We start from the raw sequence: 22,204 nt of genomic DNA on the forward strand, positions 1-22,204 counted from the left end.
GAACCCGCCACCTCCGGCATATGAGGCTGGCGCCCTATTCCTTTGAGCCACAGGTGCCGCCCCTAGAAATCATTTTCCATTGAAAAGTGGTATACTCTTACACAAGTCACCCCATGACTACCTGTGCTCATCTTGGTATTATCTTTATCTTTTACAATCCTAGCTCTGGTTTAATGCATGTCATGTTAATGCATGTAAAGATCTTTACAGCCTTTGCAAAGATCTGTGGATGGAAAATCTAAAGTGAGCATTGTCAACAAGAGGCAATCACGCTTACCTTCTGGACAGCAGAAATGGTTGCAAAGTCATTCTTGTCTATGAGGGTGTATTTCCTGCGCAAAGCTGACTCTACTTCCTGTTCCTGTTGGCTTGGGAGAGAGAAAGAGCACCTTGTACCCAGGGCTGAGCTCAACTCACTGGGGCAAAAACTAAGTCTTTTAGGTGAGGACTTAGTTTCACGATGGAGCCATGCCCTCATTGTGAACCAGATTAAAGAGACAAAGGGCTCATTCCCCCTCCTCTAGTGTACCAACTCATCATCCAGCCTCAAAATTTGTAGGGGCCACCATGCTGTGCCAGATGCGTCTGCTCCAAGATGACATTTAACAAAGATTGTAAGCCTAACTTGGGACTATGCTCACCCATCAAGGTTCTGTCTCTAGCAGGCCCCTTTGAATCATGTGATCAGTTTCTGTGATACCCCCTAGCATGAGTCACTCAGGTTATGAGGATGTCTGCACCTAAATAAGCCACAAGAGCAGTGCCTGTGGCTCAAAGGGGTAGGGCGCCAGCCCCATATGCCGGAGGTGGCAGGTTCAAACCTAGCCTTGGCCAAAAACTGCAAAAAAAAAAAAATAATAATAATAAAATAAAAAATAGTTGGCGGCGTAGATGTGGCTGGACCGCAGCTCTGTGGCGTGCACCCCCATGGGTCCTACGGCCGTCTGCCCTTCATGGCCCTTGCTGGAGGCTGCACAGGGACTGCTGGTGGAAGCCATCACCGCAGGGATCCTGGGTGACCTGGGCTCTGGGGGCAGTGTGGATGCATGTGTGATCACCGGGACTGGTGCCAAGATGCTGCGGACACTGAGCTCACCCACAGAGCCCATAAAGAGGCCTGGACAGTACCACTTTGTGCCTGGAACCACAGCTGTCCTGACTCATACAGTGAAGCCACTAGACCTGGAGCTACTGGAAGAAACTGTGCAAGCTATGGAGGTGGAGTAAAGTAGGCTGAGGCTCACAGCTTGGAACAAGGGGGAATAAACCCAGAAATACAAACATCTAAAAAAATAAAAATAAAAATAAATAAATAAATAAATAAGCCACAAATACCTCCTAAGGTAGAGAATATTCACACTGTCTTGCTCTGGGCACACTCAGGTCTAGCACTCCATAAAGACCTCCCACAAGAAAGAAAGGGGTACTTCTGGAGAAAAGTGCCTAGATCATAGGAAATGAAAATGGCAGCCTGGGGCAGCACCTGTGGCTCAGTGGGTAGGGCACTGGCCTCATATATAGAGGGTGGCGGGTTTGAACCAGGCCCCAGCCAAACTGCAACAAAAAATAGCCAGGTGTTGTGGCAGACACCTGTAGTCCCAGTTACTTGAGAGACTGAGGCAAGAGAATCGCCTAAGCCCAGGAGGTGGAGGTTGCTGTGAGCTGTGATGCCATAGCACTCTACTGAGGGTGAAAAAGTGAAACTCTGTCTTTAAAAGAAATAAAAAAGAGGCTGGGCGTGGTGGCTCACGCCTGTAGTCCCAGCGCTGTGGGAGGCCGAGGTGGGTGGATTGCCTGAGCTCAGAGGTTCGAGACCAGTATGAACAGCAGTGAGCCAGAGTAAGACCCCGTCTCTACTAACATCAAAAACATCACCAGAGGAAAAAGAAAATGAACAACAAAAGAGTACTTCAAATGAAGAAGAATGAACAAGGAAGCTGAAATTAAAAATTAAAAAAATTTTTTAAAAATTAAAAAGAAAAGAAAATGGTAGCCATTATGAGTGAGGTATAGGGGAGAGGGGCCCTCACCTCAGAACCACACGGAACTGGTTGAATACCTCTTGGATCTGTCTGAGGTTGATTATCTAGAGGAAAAAAAGCAAAGTTAAACCACAGGCACCATGGCCTGGCTAGGCTGTGTCTATGTTAGTAGAGAAATCAGGACCCCTTAGCTGATGCCTGGACCATCTGTCTTGAGAAGGGGGTGTCTGCCTCTTGGCAAAGTGGCAGTCAAGCCCTCTGCAAAAGCAGAGAAACATCTGATTAATAGCTTTAAATTAGTTTTAATTTAGTATTTTAACTGTTGTATTTAATGAAGCTATGAAAACTACCTCCTCCCCTCAAAAAACCACCAAAAAACTGCCTTTCCTAAGTAGAGCTCTCCATAATAATGATTCTAGACCTTGGAAATATTTTCTATGGCCGGGTGAGGTGGCTCACACCTGTAATCCCAGCACTGTGAGAAGCTGAGGCCAGTACTATGTCACCCTCAGTAGAGTGCAGTGGCATCACAGCTCACGGCTACCTCAAATTCTTGGGCTTAAGCAATTTTCTTGCCTCAGCCTCCTAAGTAGTTGGGACTATAGGTGCCCATCACAATGCCTGGCTATTTTTTGTTGCAGTTGTCGTTGTTTAGCTGGCCTGGGCCAGTTTCAAACCCTCCAGCCTTGGTGTATGTGGCTGGTGCCATAACCACTGTGCTATGCGTGCTGAGCCAAAAAAAGAAAATACTTTCTAAAAAATATTTTTAAAAAACATATTTCCTGTGCGGCGCCTGTAGCTCAGTGAATAGGGCACTGGCCCCATATACCAAGGGTGGTGCGTTCATACCCAGCCCCTGCTAAACTGCAACAAAATAATAGCCGGGTGTTGTGGCAGGCACCTGTAGTCCCAGCTACTTGGGAGGCTGAGGCAAGAGAATCGCCTAAAACCCAGGAGTTGGAGGTTGCTGTGAGCTGTGATGCCATGGCACTCTACCAAGGGTGATAAAGTGAGATTCTGTCTCTAAAAAATATATATATATATATATATATATTTCCTTAGCTTTCTCCAGCTTCCAAAAGATTCAACCTGTTGTCTTTACATGGAGTCTATTTACAAAAAACCTTTGTGCATGGGCACTGTCTTCTCTTCTAGCTCTAAAGCCGATAATATTAACTTTGATCAAAGGTTAGTTTGGGACTGCTCCTCCCTGCAAGGCCAGAAGAGCCCACCGCTCAGTTATTCTAGACCTGCTATCATGGATGTCCATAGTAATAGCCAGAGGGGATTTGGGATGGGGGAGACTGATCATGTGGCCTGTATAGTAAAAACAGGATGCATCTTTCCTCCCATAACCCTTACTTGTGTGGCTATTTCCCCCAGTGGGCCCTGGCAGTCTGCCTTATAGACAAATAGCATGACCACCATCCTTTGTCAGCTTCATTCTGTTGGGCACACCCAACACCTGAGGTGCAGCAGCTCATGTAATCTCAGCTTTATTTCCTTCCCATGGTGCAGGTGAGGCTATGGAAGTACCTGAGGTTGAGGATTTGGCTGAGGTCGATCCCAGGAAGCCTGGCTCAAGAACCTGTACATGTATTTCCTGAGATAGGCTGAAGGGCCCCTGACATCTGGGTGCAGCACCACGCTCCACCCACTACACTACATCTGGGTGCAGCACCACGCTCCACCCACTACACCACGCTCCACCCACTACACTCTGTGTGAGGTTCTGAGGCCAGGACAGAGAGGCTCAGGCCAGCACAGTATTATGGTCCCACAGATGGGCTCCTTACATCGATCTCATCCAGCGTCCCCTCCAGGTACCTCCGGACCTGGGAGTTGATCTCAGCAATCTGAATTTCATCCATAGGGTCGTAGGTCACGAGGGTACGGTTGGCCTTGAAGGAGGATGAAGAACATGTGGATAAACAATAAGGACCTGAGCCTAAGCAAGAGTAGCAGGGGCTATTCTGAGAGCCAAAGTAGGGAAGCTGGGCATAAGTCCTGCTGGCTGCCTAAACTGGCTTTGTTTCCTTCCTCATCCAGCCCTGGCAGAGAAGGCCTGACACACAGGCCAGGTGCTTGGGTCAGAAAGGGATAATGAGGTGGGAGGGAGAAGGAAGGGCCTCTGCTCATTGGGGGCAACTCTAGACAGAGTCTCAGCAGACTCTGTAGGATGAGGACCCTTGAGGGGGGAGTGGGGTTCTGCCTTGAGTCAAGACCATAAACACCAGCCTAGGAAGGCTGCTAGAGGCCTCCCACTCCTTGCCCTCATAGCCCCCCACTGCTGTCCCTTCCCTGTCACCCAGCCTCTCTCCTCCCCATTGGACCTTGACCATTATGCTGCCTGCCCCTGGTCCCAGCATCTCCCCCCTCCTCCCTTGTCTCTATAACCTCTTACCAGGCTGTCATGGATGGCCAGCTCCTGCTTGAGCAGTGCTAGTTCTTTCTCCAGGTTCTTGACCATTCGCTGCCAGGAAAACATGCGGGTGGGGGCAACAGGAAAGGTTATCAGAGAAGTTATCCTGTCTCTTCCACATTAAGCACACAATTCCTCATTCTGTGCCCAGACATCTTGGTCAATCCTGGTAATCCATGGGGTGTACTCTCAGCTTTTGGGTGATTCTCTCCCTACAGGTAACCCTCCACCAACTGGGGTGAGTTAGGGTTGGAGAGGGCTTAAGCAGTCCACTGGCCTTTGCCTCTTCCAGCAGGGAAGACTGAGAACAGAGTGAGCACAAGCCACAGGACCACCTCAAACCCTAGTCCCAGAACCTCCAGGTTCTTTCCAGTCTACCATGGAATGGACAATGGGTCCTTTCAGCACAGCCCATGCACTCCAGGAAGCTTTCTGTGTGGAGTCGTAATTCTTTTTTTTTTGTTTTTTTTTGTAGAGACAGAGTCTCACTTTATGGCCCTCAGTAGAGTGCCGTGGCCTCACACAGCTCACAGCAACCTCCAACTCCTGGGCTTAAGCGATTCTCTTGCCTCAGCCTCCCAAGCAGCTGGGACTACAGGCACCTGCCACAATGCCCAGCTATTTTTTGGTTGCAGTTTGGCCGGGGCCGGGTTTGAACCCGCCACCCTCAGTATATGGGGCCGGCGCCCTACCGACTGAGCCACAGGCACCGCCCGGAGTCATAATTCTTATCCTCCCTAACCATGGCATGAACATGTAAACATTCCCTAGTGATAAGCATATAAGCATGTACATCACCTCTAATTTTTTGCTGCCACAAACAGTGCTGCAAGAACAACTTCATTCTCATTTATTAGCGTCCTTACAGATTTCCATAGGATAACACAGTGACCTATTAGGTTCTATGAGTCTGTATTCATTCCCTCTTTCTATTGCTTTCACCTGCCTCACTCTACTCCCACCAAATTTGTACATTCCCACCTTTGTATTGTCTGTCTGCTCTGCCATATGATGTTCTTTTCCCAGGCACTTGCATGACTCACCCTCACCTCCTTAAAAACTTTGTTCAGGGCGGCGCCTGTGGCTCAGTCGGTAAGGCGCGGGCCCCATATACCGAGGGTGGCGGGTTCAAACCAGGCCCCGGCCAAACTGCAACCAAAAAATAGCCGGGCGTTGTGGCGGGCGCCTGTAGTCCCAGCTACTCGGGAGGCTGAGGCAAGAGGATCACTTAAGCCCCAGGAGTTGGAGGTTGCTGTGAGCTGTGTGAGGCCACGGCACTCTACCGAGGGCCATAAAGTGAGACTCTGTCTCTACAAGAAAAAAAAACAACTTTGTTCAAAGGCTTCTACATTAGGTGCACCACAATAGGTATTGCACTCTATTTAAAATTGCAGTACCTTCCCCAACCCTGCACCATTCTAAAAATTGAAATTTTTTTCATGGCATATATTACCTAACATACTCTAAACCAGGGCTGTCAATGTTTTCTGCAATGATGGAAACGTTCTCTGTCTGTGCTATTTAATACAGTGGTCACAAGCCACATACAGCTATAGAACACTTGAAATGTGGCTAGTGGAACGAGACAGTGAATCTTAATGTTAAATAATTTAAACAGCCACACGTGAGTAAAAGTTACCGTATGGACAGTGAAGCTTTAGAACTTACCTATTTATTGTGATTGTTATTATTATTATTTCTGAGACAGAGTCTCACTATGTCGCCCTTGGTAGAGTGCTATAGCATCACAGCTCACAGCAAGCTCAAACTCTTGGGCTTAAGTGTTTCACTTGCATCAGCCTCCCAAGTAGGTAGGACTATAGGCGCCCATCACAATGCCCGGGCTATTTTTTGGTTGTAGTGCTCTGGTGTATATGGCTGGCGCCCTAGCCACTGAGCTACAGGTCCCAGGCCATATTTATTGTGATTATTAATATCTATTTCCCCTACCCCTGACAGAGTATAAGCACAGACAAAGATTTGTGTTTCTGTTTGTACAGTCATGTATCATACATGCTTCAAAAAGTACCTGGTACAGGGTGGCGCCCTATGGCTCAGTGGGTAAGGCACCGGTCCCGGCCCTGGCCAAACTGCAACCAAAAAAACAGCCAGGCCTTGTGGCAGGCACCTGTAGTCCCAGCTACTTGGGAAGCTGAAGCAAGAGAATTGCCTAAGCCCAGGAGCTGGAGGTTGCTGTGAGCTGTGTGACACCATAGCACTCTACCGAGGGTGATAAAGTAAGACTCTGTCTCTACAAAAAAAAAAAAAAGTACCCGGTAAATAGTAAGCACTCCATATATTTCAGGTTAATGGATAAATGATATATTTTGAGGAGTAGAATATTATATTGAGGGTGGCGCCTGTGGCTCAGTGAGTAGGGCGCCAGCCCCATATGCCAAGGGTGGTGGGTTCAAACCCGGCCCCGGCCAAACTGCAACAAAAAAATAGCCGGGCGTTGTGGCGGACGCCTGTAGTCCCAGCTGCTCGGGAGGCTGAGGCAAGAGAATTGCGTAAGCACAAGAGTTAGAGGTTGCTGTGAGCCGTGTGACGCCACGCACTCTACCGAGGGTGGTACAGTGAGACTCTGTCTCTACAAAAAAAAAAAAAATAGCTGGGCAAAAAAATAAAAATAAAAAGATAACCAGGCAGGGCAGCGCCTGTGGCTCAGTGGGTAGGGCGCCAGCCCCATATACCCAGGGTGACTGTTTCGAACCCAGCCCTGGCCAGCTAAAACAGCAGTGGCAACTGCAACAAAAATAGCTGGGCGTAGTGGCAGGCACCTGTAATCCCAGCAACTTGGGATGCTGAAGCAAAAGAATTGCTCTAGCCCAAGAGCTGGAGGTTGCTGTGAGCTGTGACATCACAGCACTCTACCGAGGGCAACAGAATGAGACTCTGTCTCAAAAAAAAAAAAAAAAAATAGCCGGGCATTGTGGCAGGCGCCTGTAGTCCCAGTTACTCAGGAAGCTGAGGCAAGAGGAGCACTTGAACCCAAGAGTTTGAGGTTGCTGTGAGCTAAGATGCCATAGCACTCTACCAAGGGTGACCAAGTGAGACTGTCTCCAAAAAGAAAAATAAATTAAATAAAAGATAGGGTCCTACTTTGTCACCCAGCTGGAGTGCACTTCGGTGCAATCACACCTCACTATAACCTCAAACTCCTGGGAGGCTCAAGTGATCCTCCCACCTCAGCCTCCTGAGTAGCAAGGACTACAGGTGTGTGCTAATTTATTAAAGTTTTTTGTAGAAATGGTGTCTCACTGTATTGCCCAGGCTGATCTTAAACTCCTAGGCTTAAGCCATCCTCCTGCCTCAGCCTCCCAAAGTGCTGGGATTACAGGTGTGAGCCAATTTTTTTTTTTTTTTTTTTTTGCAGTTTTAAGTCATCCTCCTGCCTTAGCCTCCCAAAGTGCTGGTACAGGTGTGAGCAAATTTTTTTTTTTTTTTTTTTTTCAGTTTTTGGCCAGGGCTCCACCACCTCCGTATATGGAGCTGGCGCCCTACTCCTTGAGCCACAGGCGCCACCCTTTTTTTTTTTAAGTAAAATACTTCAGGGCTGGGCGAGGTAGCTCACACCTATAATCCTAGCACTCTGGGAGGCTGAGGTGGATGGATTGCCTGAGCTCACGGGTTCAAGACCAGCCTGAGAAGAGCAAGATCCCATCTCTAAAAATAGCGAGGTGATATGGTGGGCACCTGTAGTTCCAGCTACTTGGAGGCTGAGGCAAGAGAATTGCTTAAGCCCAAGAGTTTGAGGTTGCTGTGAGCTATGATGCCGCAGCACTCTACTGAGGGTGACCAAATGAGACTCTGTCTCAAAAAAAAAAAAAAAAGAAGTAAAACATTTCAGATAAATGTGAAGCCCCTATGTCCCCTACTCCAGGTCCACTCCCCTGCCATCCCAGAGGGAATCTCTTGCTTCAATTTGGTCTTTTCACTCTAGCACATTTTTTTTTTTTTTTTAGAAACAAAGTCTTACTCTGTTGCCCTGGGCAGAGTGCTATGATGTCATAGCTCACAGCAACCTCAAACTCCTGGGCTGAAGTGATCTTGCCTCAGCCTCCTAAGTAGCCCAGACTATAGGCATGCGTCAGAACACCAAGGCTATTTTTAGAGACAGGCGTGAGTCACCATGCCCAGCCCCACACATTTTTTTTTAACCGCACATACATATATCCATTAATGATAATCAGCACCACTCTGCATGTTTTTTGTTTGTTTGGTTTTTTTGGCAGTTTTTGGCCGGGGCTAGGTTTGAACCCACCACCTCTTGTATATGGGGCTGGCTTCCTACTCTTTGAGCCACAGGTGTTTTTATACTTGCTATAAATGATAGATGCTATCATTTGGTTCACTTCAGTCTCTAAGTTTTTTCCTCACTTGAGATTTATCTGTGCTGATAGCTCTAGCTCCTTTACTTAGCTACTCTCTTGTTGAAGGATATTGATTGTTTCTAAATTTTCACTATTACAACGAGAACCATTGTTCTGTAAGTCTCTTTACACACACACATCTGAGAATGTGTCTGGACTATACCTAGAAGCGACTGCTGCTCTTGGCAATGAGAAGAGTTTACTGAACTTTTACCCCATGAGTGTGCTAAGAGGTTTCTACTCTTATCTTATTCTTCACTAGACCTTTTTGAGAGTAGATTCTATTATTTACCCAATTTACAAATGAAGAAAATGAGTCTTAGAAAAGGTACACACACAAAAAATAAATAAATAAAATAAGAAAAGGCATTTCAGGGCGGCACCTGTGGCTCAGTGAGTAGGGTGCCGGCCCCATATACCGAGGGTGGCGGGTTCAAACCCAGCCCTGGCCAAACTGCAACAAAAAAATAGCCGGGCATTGTGGCGGGCGCTTGTAGTCCCAGCTGCTTGGGAGGCTGAGGCAAGAGAATCACGTAAGCCCAAGAGCTGGAGGTTGCTGTGAGCCGTGTGTCGCCACAGCACTCTACCAAGGGGAGTAAAGTGAGACTCTGTCTCTACAAAAAAAAAAGAAAAGGCATTTCATTGAGGCTCTACAACTAATGAAGGGAAGAGCAGGTGGCTGAACCCAGACAGGACAGCCCAACTGGGTTGCTGGGACTCTTTTTTTCTTTTATTTTCCAAGCTGTATTCTTAAGAGTTTTCTATAATTGATTTTACATTAAATTTTCTCCATAACAAGATTGAAGATGTATGTTATTTCCTTGTCCCGAATACTTTATTTTTCAAATTGTTCAAAACAAGCATCTGATGACCAGGTATCTCTGTCGTTACTTCTGTTACTTTATTTTGCTAAGGAATATGAAACTACTTCAAGTCTACACCAGAGTTCTAGCTCTTGGATATTTGTCCTCGTTTGCATTTTAGGAAGCACAACTAAGAGTCATATGTCACTACATAATTAAAATTATGACAATGAGCTTTTTTGTTATTTTATTTTTTTTTTTAGAGACAGAGTCTCACTTTATCGCTCTCGGTAGAGTGCCTTGGCGTCACACAGCTCACAGCAACCTCCAACTCCTGGGCTTAGGCGATTCTCTTGCCTTAGCCTGCCAAGTAGCTGGGACTACAAGTGCCCGCCACAACGCCCAGCTATTTTTTTTTTTTTTATTAAAAGCTTTATTTATCCTGAATGTGATTACTGTGAAAATTCTGTTGACATCGCTTATCTGAGAAGGGCAAAGTGCTTTGCTAACTCCGGCCCCTGGTCCTCACCACATGCCTGGAAGGCAAGGGCTTCAGTGAGACATTGCTTTTATTCTTAAGCTGCTACCATCTAAAGGGTGGCACAAGCCAGCTTTACTGTCCCTTGTACACATGGAGGTTACTTCCCCACCGTAAGGTCTAGGAAGTGACCATTTCAGAAGGAAGCCTGAATGCCACTCTGGACCTTGGGCAGTAGTAGCAATCACACCTGTGACCGGGCAAGAGAGGGACAGGAATTGAAATGGGAGAAGCTGGCCAAACACACAGGTTTTTACATCTGTGAACTGACCCATAAGCCAAGGAACAAGAAGTGCCAGCAGATCAGAGGCCAGTGGTTACCAGGAGAAAACAGCTCACTAAACAGACTAGGGGAATGGAAGATATGGACAGGGGAAGGCCTGTTTCCCTTTGCAACAACCAAGTTTATGGGTGGATTTCCAACCATGCTTGTCATAGGGCACTTAATACATTCAGTGCTCTACTAAAATGTTTTAGGAAACAGTATCGCAGACACTGCATTACTTTATCCATATTGCTTTTTCATACCATACTACTTATAAAGCAGTGGCCTAGAATACATTGCTCCAAATCAAAGATTAAACATACTTCCCTTCTTAACTATAAGTTCTACTTCATTATCATGAACCTGGAGTGTTCTAAGAACTTTTCAAATGTCTCATGAAAATGAGGCAGAATTACTTAAAGCTTCCATAAAAGCTAGAAATACTATTTGAGTCAATGATACATTTCCCTCCTTCCTAAAATGTCTTCTATCAACCCACAAACCATTCTAATTTTCAACCAAGACATATGATCAAATCAATACCTCAAAAGAATAGATGATTTTAGGCACTATAACAAATGACCAGGCACTTGTTATAGTGGAATTGTCCCAAAATGCCAATGTCTATACTCAAATTTGTTCCTTATCCTGATGAAGTAGATATCTGTTCTCATTACAAGGGTGATCCCCAGGCAAGAAGTCTGAGGTGGTCAAAGTCTTCAGTTCCCAGGACCTTGCCTGGGACTACCTATAGTACCAGTTTACTCACTTCTCACATGTTCCAGTGAAAAAAATATTCTAGGAGACCAGGCTCACATCCAGCTTTTCTCCTTTTTGTGCAAATGAAGCAAACACTTGATGTAGGGGTTTTGTACAGAACAGAATTTCATGGGATGCACGCTGTTCTTCCTGGGAAGTGGATAATGCTTCCATTCTTTGATACGGAACAGTGACATCAGTGGGAAGACTCATTGTGAGGTCCTTATACAGCAATCTTGCATAAAATTGGAAAGACTGATCCCTTGGATCCACTTTGTAAGTAAATGACAGCAACTTGCACAGGGAGTTTCTCTGCAGCGACCCATTCAGAAAAACTGCAAAGTCACTCTGAAGTTGATCTGCTTGGTACTTCTGCCCAGAGTAAGCATTTAAATACTCCCAGAGACTGAACAGGAAGCGCTGAATGCCAGTCTGTAAGTATTTTGCAGCTATTTCTTCTAGAGGAATGAAGACTGGAACCGAATGGTGATGTATCTGGAGAGGCTTCCGTATGACAAGGTCCACAAAGTAGGAATCCAATAGGTTCCCCTCAAAAGCAGTACTGATGCAGATGCAGGCTCCTCGGCTGGTCAGTTTACCACTGAGTCCTGTAAAACCATATGCCTGCAAAATGGCTTTCATATTTTCCTGCTTTCTTTCCAAATCTTCTTCCTCACTGATCTCCACTTTTTGGTCAGGTTCTACATTGGCAATAGATGCTTTAACTCTGGCTTGTGGTTGCTTTAGTTCAGCCCTCAGCTCATCTTGTAGAACCCTCAGTTTACGGATCTTGGTTTCAAGAGCACTTTCCACTGTCTGTGCACTCTGCAGCTCTTCAGACCGTTTACCTTTACAGAATCTGTTCGCTTCAGCCTCTAGCCTTTCCAAGTGAGCTAAGACACCTCCTTTGGATTCTCCCTCTTGATGTAAAGTATTTGCCCGCTCCATCTCCTCAGCTTCCCAAGAGCCTTCCCATGAAGCTGTCTTGACCAATGGTAGTAAGGACCTAAATGTCCTTGTTCTCCGACTCTGGTGCGCTCCAGAGGACATGGCCCCCTTTGGTCCACTAGCTTTTCTAAAAAGTCATTCCACCCGCCACTGTGGTCACAGTTCGGCCAGTCCTTGGGGTTTCCTTCCCCTAACCTTCTCTTCCCTTGTTCATGCTAGCCAGGGCTGAGAGTTCCTGCCTTGCTATTTTTTGTTGTAGTTTGGCTGGGGCAGAGTTTGAACCTGTCACCCTCAGTATATAGGGCCAGTGCCCTACCCACCCACTGAACCACAGGCGCCGCCCTCGTTATTTTTTTTTTAAGTCTGCCTACCAAGTTCTTCACTCCTGGGATCTCTACCTCCCCTATCAGATTAGATTTCAGAGGAGGTGATTTTGTTCAAAGTCTTTCAGCTTCTTCAATACTCACTTATATCTGAGTTTACTTAAGATTTAAAAAACAAGCCTACCTCTTTTTATTCTTTCATCAAGAAAACGTTAAAACTCTCACAAAAGCTTACCATCTGTTCCAACTCCATTCTGTCAAGGATCCCAGATAGCTCCCCATTTGCTATGACAGCAGTGGGAGGATGCACATTACCCACTCCTGTGGGCACTATCATGATACCACAGATTGGACCTTTTTCAACTGTTCAATTATTTCTTTTCTTTTCTTTCTTTTTTTTTATTTTGAGAGAGAGCCTCAAGCTGTCACCCTGGGTAGAGTGCCATGGCATTACAGCTCACAGCAACCTCCAACTCCTGGGCTAAAGCAATTCTCTTGCCTCAACCTCCCAAGTAGCTGGGACTACAGGCGCCCGCCAGATGCCCAGCTATTTTTGTTGTTATTGTTGTTGCAGTTTGGCCGAGGCCGGGTTCGAACCCACCACCCTTGGTATATGGGGCCAGTGCCCTACTCAATGAGCCATAGGTACCGCCCCTGTTCAACTATTCCTAAAAAGCAAAACTTGGGCTGCTCCCGTGGCCTAGTGAGTAGGGTGTCAGCCCCATATACTGAGGGTGTGGGTTCAAACCCGGCCCTGGCAAAACTGCAAGAAAAAAAATAGCCGGGCGTTGTGGCAGGCACCTGTAGTCCCAGCTACTCAGGAGGCTAAGGCAAGAGAATCACCTAAGCCCAGGAGTTGGAGGTTGCTGTGAGCTATGTGAACGCCACAGCACTCTACTGAGGGCGATAAAGTAAGACTCCATCTCTACAAAAATAAATAAATAAAATAAAAAGCAAAACTTTTGTAAGTAGTTGAATTTATCAGAACAAATTCAGTCTCTGAAGTCTACATGTGTTGCTCCATTCTGTTCACGCAGATGACAAGAGGCAGAATTGCTCATTTATCCTGAACAAAACTAGACAGTATGTGTGACAACTGCAAAGGAGGTTGACTAAGATTCCTTCAGCTCAGAGAAACCAAAGTAAAGATGTAAGCCTGAATTAAGTTCTAAAGTAAGTTTCCCACTTGAAATGCAAATAATAATAAAGACAGCTAGAGGGGGCATTAATAGGATCAATGTCTTCAAAAATTATCGAGGTGGGCAGCGCCTGTGGCTCAGTGAGTAGGGTGCCGGCCCCATATACTGAGGGTAGGGGATTTGAACCCAGCCCCGGCCAAACTGCAACAACAAAAAAAGCCAGGCATTGTGGCAGGCGCCTGTAGTCCCAGCTACTCGGAAGGCTGAGGCAAGAAAATTGCCTAAGCCCACCCAAGAGCTGGAGGTTCCTGTGAGCTGTGACGGCACGGCACTCTACTAAGGGCGACAAAGTGAGACTCTGTCTCAAAAAAACCAACCAAACAAACAAACAAACAAAAAATCAAATATTGTCGAGGTAGAAAGCCACCTCTATGTGCTCCCCCATGGCCCTCTCTAAAGCTACCTCTCCCCTCGGAAGTTAGATGGATTTCTTTCTCATCCCCAGCCAGCAGAAGTGCCACTTCTACCTCTGCCTGGGGTGGTACACCCCAATCAGATTTAGTTTTGGGAGGAGGTGATTTGGGTCGAAGTCTCTCAAATTCTTCTGTACATCCAGTCAAGTAGGAATTGGTGGCACTGAAATAGGATGCATACGTTTCTGCATTGTAGTTGCTATTTGTGAGCATTGGTCCAACTGTGAGCCAGCCTGCTCTAATTGTACTATCTCTTCCAAATAGATGAAGGCGTCTTCTCCCAAGACAAAAATGCTCAATTATATGAAAAATTTCTACAGGTTTTTCTATATTGCCAATTTCAGGTTCTTTGGTAATAATGTCAACGTCAACATTATCACGAATGAAGTCCCCGTCTGTGCTACGCTTCACAGTTCCTTTGATCCTCATGAGGCAGCGTTCCTTTGTTCTCTGAAAGATGACAGCCTTTGGATCTAAAGTTTTAGTCTTCCCAGGATTGTTTTTATTGGTTTTAATCCAACAAATATCTTCACATCTTCTGTAACTCCCCTTTCATAAACATACTCTTCCAAGGTCCAATCCCGCCCCAGAACCACACGAGACAAAAATAAACGATCGAGGTGCTACAATCTCATCAATTTCTAACTTCATAATATCATCCCAAGTCCAGCATTTTTCATTAGCAGTGATGCCAGTCTCTCTGCAATGTTCTTCCAAAGGGGGTTCCAGAAGAATAACATCAAATTTGGGTGTTAGTTCTCTGATGTCAAAGGCTTCCATATCTGCTTGTAAATACATAGGAGGAATGTTAGATTTAGCTATTAACTCATCCTTTAGCCTGATGAGCTCCCTTAGTTTAGGTGTTCTTCAAATCTGTCTGCTAAACCTACATCCCTGATGAAATTCTGAGACCTATGTCCAGTGTGTACAAAATGTTGGCAGTAATCATCATGGGGATTCAAACTGTGTTCCCTTAAGAAAAGTACTTGAATCTTTCTCTTCTTCATATGGCAAGTTTTCTTCTTCTTGTTGCATTTCTACTTCTTCCTTATATTCTTCCATTTTTGTCTTCATCTGTCTCTCCTTCATCCAAATACTTACATTTTGTATTTGGAGCAGAAGTATCCTAAGAAGCTCTGCAAGTTTCTCTTGTTTCAGCAATTTCTCTCTGCTCATCTTTGGTATTTATGGCGACAGTACCAATGCTGTCAGCACTTTCACCTCCCAACTGCTGCGCAAAGAGCTCTCGCCATAACTTCTACTGCTCCTGGATCTCCTGCAAGCGGCTGTCCATGTCCTAACTCCTCTTTTCACCACCTCAGCTACTTGTGAATTGCGAGTGAACCCTTGCTCAAGTCTTTCCTCAGAGTCTGTGGAACACACTATTCACCGAGAGCTGCTGGCGGCAAGTATCCCCTTGGTTGCTGGGATTCTTAACTGTACACCTGTGTTTCTCAAGGTGTGGCCCCAGAGCAGCAGCAGCAGCAACACCTAGCAACTTATTAGAAATGCAAATCTTGTCTGGCATGGTGGTTCACGCCTGTAATCCTAGCACTCTGGGAGGCTGAGGCAGGTGGATTGCCTGAGCTCATGAGTTTGAGACCACCCTGAGTAAGAGTGAGACACCCATCTCTAATAAATAGCTGGGTGTTGTGGTGGGTGTTGTGGTGGGCACCTATAGTTCTAGCTACTCGGGAGGCTGAGGCAAGTGAATTACTTGAGCCCAGGAGTTTGAGGTTGCTGTGAGCTATGATGCACAAAGTGAGACTCTATCTCAAAAAAAAAAAAAAAAAGGGTGGCACCTGTGGCTCAGTCGGTAAGGCGCCGGTCCCATATACCGAGGGTGGGGGGTTCAAACCTGGCCCCGGCTGAACTGCAAACCAAAAAAAAAAATAGCTGGGCGTTGTGGCGGGCGCCTGTAGTCCCAGCTACTCGGGAGGCTGAGGCAAGAGAATCGCTTCAGCCCAGGAGTTAGAGGTTGCTGTAAGCTGTGTGATGCCATGGCACTCTACCGAGGGCGATAAAGTGAGACTCTGTCTCTACAAAAAAAAAGAATTCCCTTCACCTAGATTAAAAAAAAAAAAAATGCAAATCTTCAGGTCCTACCCCCAGACGGAGAGAATCAGGAACTCTGGGAAAGGATCCAGTGACCTATGGTTTAACAAATTGGCCAGGTGAATTCTGATGCCTGCTCCAGTTTGGGAACCACTGCTCTAAGTTCCACTTCCTACCCAACCTTTAAACCATGGGTTAATTCCACAGAACCACAAGGACTGCAATTTTCCTTCAAGATTTAGAATCTGAAAAGTTTAACTGGTTTGTAATCACCTTAGGATATTTAATTGCTCTTGTCTCTAGTAACTACAAATCCATAAACATCTTAAAGGAAAGTCAAATTAACAATAAATGTGTTTTTACTATACTAGATGTTGTCAAAACACTCCCCAATGCGGTTGTATCCGTTACAACTTGGCCACTAGAAACGGCCAAGAGTTCCTGTTTCTCCACATTCTCCTCATCCTTCTGCATTGTCAGAAAAATTCTAGTTTTTGCTAGTTTCAGAGTGGAATTCTTAATTTGCATTTCCTTGGTTAATGTTCATGTTGTGCATTCTTTATTGGTCAGCTCTCTTTGGAGGAAAGATATTCTGTAGTGACTCAGGCTGGGAGGAAAGAGGTTCTATAGTGACATAGACAATTCTGAAAGATAGTTCATACTGATTTAGTTCTGAAATAGCTCTAAGGAAATCTCACATAGAAGCCCAAGGTATCCCTGCATGTGAACTGAGTAATGACCTTTCACCTCTGTGTCAGCCCTATGGTTCTCCAGGGACTCTGAAGACTCTGGCCTATCCCAGAGTAGAAAGGGACTGATGCAGGGATGTCTGGTTATCTTTGGTTGAAGAAAGAAAGGAAAGAGGCTTGTGTGACCCAGGTAGCAAACCCATACACCTTCCCCACAGTGAGGCACCTCTCCACCTTAATACCTCAGCATCATACTTTTCGTTGATGGCAGGCTCCGTGGTGACCAGTTTCATCCTGCTGGCAAATCGCAGAGAAGACAGCTGAAAAAGAGACCAGGTAGACATCAGATGGTTCTTCACTAAAGTGAGACCCCAAGAGATCAGCCTTCTCAAAGACTTGCCTGCCCTCTCCTGCTTCTTCAAGCTGTCTTGTCCAAACCACCATGTTGGTTTACTTCCCTGAGAGGACACTGCACTTGTCAAAAGAGCTCTCAGCAGTGCAGTCCCCAAGTGGGGTGGGAGTGGAATAGGAAGAACAGGAAGTTGACAGAGGGCACATAATGCAGCCTGGTCTTTATTTGTGTACACTATGAAGATATACACTGTTCTATTTCTTTCAACCTGACCATCTTCTACTTCTATGCCTTTTCTCAAGGAACCCTTACCTAGCCCTTCCTTCTCCTTTGCTATCTGCTTTCCCAATTTTCACTCTCTCTTCGAGGCCCAGCTAAAAAATAGCTTTCTCCCTGAAGCCTCCTGGTCCTTTACAGGAAAGGTCTCTACCCCTACCACAACCCACAGTGTGTCTCCTTGAGGAGGGTGGCCCCTGCCCTCCTTCATATGCTTTTCAAAGTCCAGATTGGTGATATCCAACAGAAATATAATGCAAACCACAAATACAAGCCATATATATAATTTTAAACTTTTTAGTAATCATATGAGAATAGATGAAAAGCAGATGGAAATAATTTTAATATAGTTATTTTAGACATATTAGTTTAAAATTTAAACTAATGTCTAAAATATTGTCTAAACTAATATAGTGTAAGTGTAAAATGCACACAAGTTTTCAAAAACCTAGTTTAAAAAAAATGAAAAATCATATTTATTAAAATATTGTATGTTGAAATCATTATTTTAGACATATGTGTGCATTTTATACTTATACTATATCTCAGTTTGAATCAGCCATAAGCATGTAAATGCTTAATAGCTACGTGTGGCCAGTGGCTGCCATGGCAGACAGTGCAAGTCTAGACCCTGAGCAGCATCTGCTCAAACTTTAACCTGCCAAGCCTCCCCCTGAGCCACTGCTGGGAAGGCACATGCTCAGGCACACTGTAGATGGATGAGCACTCTGAATGGGGATGGGTAGTTCTGCAGCATATGGGAAAGCTCAGATCTCCAGCCACACATGCTGACATATTCTGCTCTAGGGCGAGATTGCTCTTAGATAGTCAACCCACCAGTGTCCTGCCACCATTCACAAAGAGTCTCTACAGCATTTGAACTAAAAGGCCTTGCTGACACCACAGAGATATGCCTTGTCCCTCAGGGACCTCACTGCTGCGGAGCCATGAGGCCATGTCAGGATAGGATGGGGTACTGGGCCCCTATTCTCTCAGCCTTCCTTCAGTAAGGCTTATGGATATCACATCTAACCCTGCATCAGATACCTGGGGCCCGTACCTCCCAGACTGTCAGAAGAAGGGTCTGGCTCAGCTTGCTCGGCCCTTTATTCTATGAGGTAACAGGCAGGTGAGCTTGCTGGGGCTCAGGCTCTGCTCTACGTGTTTTATGGGTGTTAACTCATTTAATCCTCACAACGTCATATGAGGAAGGAACATTCTCAGTCTGGTTTTTATAGATGATGGCACTGAAACCCAGAGACATCAAGCAACCTACTCACAGCCACAGAGATGGTCAGTGGTGGAACAAGAATTCATCCCAGGCACTTTGGCTCCTGAGTCTATACTCTTCACTTCTGTGGGGAGGAGGACCTATAGGAAACCCTTGTAGTGCCCTGGGTGGGGACTGGGGTAGAGCCCAGGTGATAGGGAAGGGGTAGAGATGTCATGATGGAGGGGAAGGTGCCCCATTGTGAGGGAGGCAAGAGGTGGGTCAATATCTGAGAGCACTGAGAAAACAATGAGAGGTGCCACAAGAGGAGGCTCAACAGGTGCTGGTGGTAAACCTGAGAGGAGCATTGAGTGCCTGGGCAATCAGTTTCTCCCGTAAAGTCATCAAATGGTGTGTGATAAATGTTGAACTTGGGTGGAAGGAAGCATTTGAATGTATTAGCCTTTGCTACTCAGTAGCAAAGTCAAAACCTCAAGTCAGCAGAGTTCTAAAATGAGTGTGTTGGCTTGGATGTCTTTGGTCCATTGCTTGTGAGTATAGATATACAGGTAAAAGGAGTCCATTAGGAAAAACAAATCTCTGCCCTTAAGCATGGTCCAAAATGGATTGTTGAGTCTCCTGGGTATATGGAGTGACACCTGGTGGGGGGGTGGGGGGGAATCCCACAAGAGTCCCTTAGCAGCCTGGCAGAGGTAATTATGGCTAGGGGCTCATGAGCTGGCCACATGAGCAGGCACTTGGGAAACTCTGACACTATGCCTGAGCAATTGGCAATTAAGAGCAATTGGCAATTAAGAGCAGCCAGTGACAGCAGGAGGCAGGCCCCATGATTCCTGCCTCCTATTACACTAGGCTGACTCATATCTCAGCAAAGGAGCCCTGACTGTGGGCAGCCAAGCCAGACTCTCCTGCTCCAATCACAGCAGCAAACGTGGTCACAACTCCATCACTGTGGTTACTTATGCACACATCTGCAGTGTCAGTGCATACAGCAACACAATCTATGTTAGGAACATTTTTAAAGTTTTCAACCATTTGGAGAAGAGAATTATTAGCTTCCATACTCCTGAGATACCTTTGTCCAAAATCCCTGAAACCTCTCCAACAGTTCCTCTTGGTTCATGGACTCACCTATGTCACTGTGTTGGATTCTTATTCCTGCCTCTGATTCTCACATTCTCTGATTCTCTGCTTTTCTTCTCCCCTTACCTTCTATGTTCTGTCATTGGATTAATCTCCCTGAGTCACACCTCTGGCCACAGTTCTCCCCTACTCAAACCCTGTGAAAGATCTAGTCACCTGCAGAAAAACAGCCAAGGCCCCAGGCTGGCCACCCAGGAGCACCCAGCCCCCTCAATTTCTTTCCTGCTTTTCCTCAAAATGAGCTTCTCCTGAGCCCTCAGGCTTTTCCTGAGCCCTCCCCTGCAGTGGCCAGATGTTCCTGGCATTGGTCAGACTTTCAGTCCCACTGTTAGCTCTGCCAGGAATATTTCTGCTCATCCTACCACCAATCCTTTAACCCCCAGCTGGCTCAGTGCCCACTTTTCACCACCCCAGCTTCAGAAAATCACCCCACTCTCCTTCCTCTGAAGGTGTCCTCCCGTGGGCCTCTTACATTACATAGGACTATGGCTTCTCTCTCTTCTTGGGTTGGGATATTTGAGCCCGAAGGCCATGTATAACTCATTTCTATTGAGCTGTTCCACTCTTACCTTGCACACAGCAGATGCTTAATACCTATCTACTCATATGGATCTTTTAACCACAGCCTGGAACCCTGTGGTGTTTTCAAGATGTTTAAACATGTGTGATAATGAAGAACAAGTAACCAATTGTCCTTGATCCCCATTTGCAGGAGTAGCACCCTAGGAAACATGGTCCTTGTCCCCAAAAAGCTGGCCCTCAGCCTCCCCTCTCTGCATGGTCCTTCATACTGACCCTGCCTCCCGCCATGCCTTCTTCTTCACAGGGGTGCTTAGTGCTTGGTATTTGGACCCTAATTCTGGGGACCCCTCAGCAATTTTGGCTCAGATTCATTTCCAAGATCTTTTCACTCTCAACAATGCCTGTGGCTACTGTGCCAGCTTAGCCAGGAGCCAACCATACCCAGTTCTGGCTCCCATGAAGGATTCCAACCTGGCCACACTGGCTGTCCATACATACCGTTTCTTCTAACTGGGTGGCTTCTCCATAGATGTTTGTCACGAGGACCATATTGCAATTTCCCCCTACAGAAAGCAGGACACAGAAGGGCCGTGAACCATGAGGTTTGTTGGCCAAGAAGCTCTATTGATAACAGTGGGAGTCTGTTATGGACTGAATGTTTCTATCTCATAAAACTCCTATGTTGAAGCCCTAAATCCCCAATGTGATGATATTTGAAGGTGGGGCCTTTGGGAGGTAATAAGGTGTAGAAGAGGTCATGAGGGCAAGGCCCCCATAATGGCATTAGCATCCTTATGAGAAAAGAAAGAGAAATCAGAGCCCTCTCTCTCTCTCTCTTTTTTTTTTTTCATGTGAGGATACAGAGAACAGTTGGTCCCCTACAAGCCAGGAAGAAGGCCCTCACTAGGAATCAAATCTGCTGGCACCTTGTTCTTGGACTTCCCAGTCCCTAGAACTGTGAGAATTCAAAGTCTGTTGTTTAAGTCACTTAGTCTATGGGGATTTTGTTATGGCATCCTGAACTAAAACAGAGAGTACATACCCAAACATGTATGAGGCTGCCAGGCAAGAGGAAGAGATTATTAGGAAGGGAGAGAGGGCATCAGATATACCTAAAAGAGCAGTCAGGAGAGAATAAAAGAGGAGACACAGTGCAGGGCAGGATTTGGGGGGAGGAGTATTAGGCAAGGTTTTGCTCATGGTGGCACTCAGTTAATACTCAGACACTGGTGACTATGTTGTCAGGCCTAACACAAAGGCCTAAATTCATGGGGATTATAAGACACAACCCTGGCTACTCTACCCAGGAGGCTACAGAGGAAGGGAAGATGTAAAAGGAGAGGCCCTCCTCCTGGAACTTCAAGGACATGGAGGACTCTGCCAGCTGGTTTAGGGGTGATGGGAAAAGAGAAGATATTCATAGTAGAGGTAAAAGCTTAAGTAAAGGTTCTGAGAAGTGAACACCATGGCATGTTCTGGGTACAAGAAGAGGGCACTGTGCTTGATTTTGTCTTTTCAGGATGTGTCTGAAATCACTGTGAAACAGCTACAGGTAAATCCATGCTACCAGGCGGGAATGATGCTATCATCATCAGTGGCAGCTATGCCACTTGTCCTTCCTCAGAGACACAGGCCCTCCTCCCTAAGCACCAATCACACCCCCTCACCTAATGAGTCCTTCAGGGCATGAGTGAGCTTGCACTGCCGGAAAGGAATGTGGTCCCGCTTCTGGTCCCCAAGGGCAATGATGGCCTGCTCCAGGAATGACAGCGACTTGTTGATGTAAGTGGCTTCTTTCAGGACTCGGCCCTCAGACTACAAACCAAAGGTCAATCTACTTTGGACAGTCTGCCCCACTCAAAATGGCTGCTGTCCTGGTTTAAGGTGATACTGTAAGTCTGTGGTCAGGCC

At 46.1% G+C, this 22,204-nt stretch overlaps 2 protein-coding genes and 1 pseudogene across 5 annotated transcripts in view; all 3 read right to left on the minus strand.

The window, feature by feature from the left end:
• The window catches only part of KIF9 (kinesin family member 9), a 79,703-nt gene that overhangs the window by 22,281 nt on the left and 35,218 nt on the right, over nucleotides 1-22,204 (minus strand). For all 4 annotated transcript variants that reach the window (XM_053600511.1, XM_053600514.1, XM_053600513.1 and 1 more), the window contains 7 exons: nucleotides 21,961-22,108; nucleotides 20,792-20,856; nucleotides 17,012-17,089; nucleotides 4,387-4,455; nucleotides 3,779-3,883; nucleotides 2,031-2,086; nucleotides 278-368 (listed from right to left, as the gene is read on the minus strand). In XM_053600511.1, coding sequence (XP_053456486.1) covers nucleotides 278-368; nucleotides 2,031-2,086; nucleotides 3,779-3,883; nucleotides 4,387-4,455; nucleotides 17,012-17,089; nucleotides 20,792-20,856; nucleotides 21,961-22,108 — 612 coding nt within the window. The remainder of the gene's footprint in view (nucleotides 1-277; nucleotides 369-2,030; nucleotides 2,087-3,778; nucleotides 3,884-4,386; nucleotides 4,456-17,011; nucleotides 17,090-20,791; nucleotides 20,857-21,960; nucleotides 22,109-22,204) is intronic.
• On the minus strand, nucleotides 11,182-12,090 carry LOC128592532 (centromere protein O-like). The gene has a single exon (XM_053600520.1). The coding sequence runs from the start codon at nucleotides 12,088-12,090 to the stop codon at nucleotides 11,182-11,184; it is 909 nt and encodes a 302-aa protein (XP_053456495.1).
• LOC128592537 (N6-adenosine-methyltransferase non-catalytic subunit-like) lies at nucleotides 14,499-15,319 on the minus strand (annotated as a pseudogene).

The sequence above is a fragment of the Nycticebus coucang genome, chromosome 8, assembly GCF_027406575.1.
Source record: "Nycticebus coucang isolate mNycCou1 chromosome 8, mNycCou1.pri, whole genome shotgun sequence".
NCBI classification, from domain to species: Eukaryota; Metazoa; Chordata; class Mammalia; order Primates; family Lorisidae; genus Nycticebus; species Nycticebus coucang.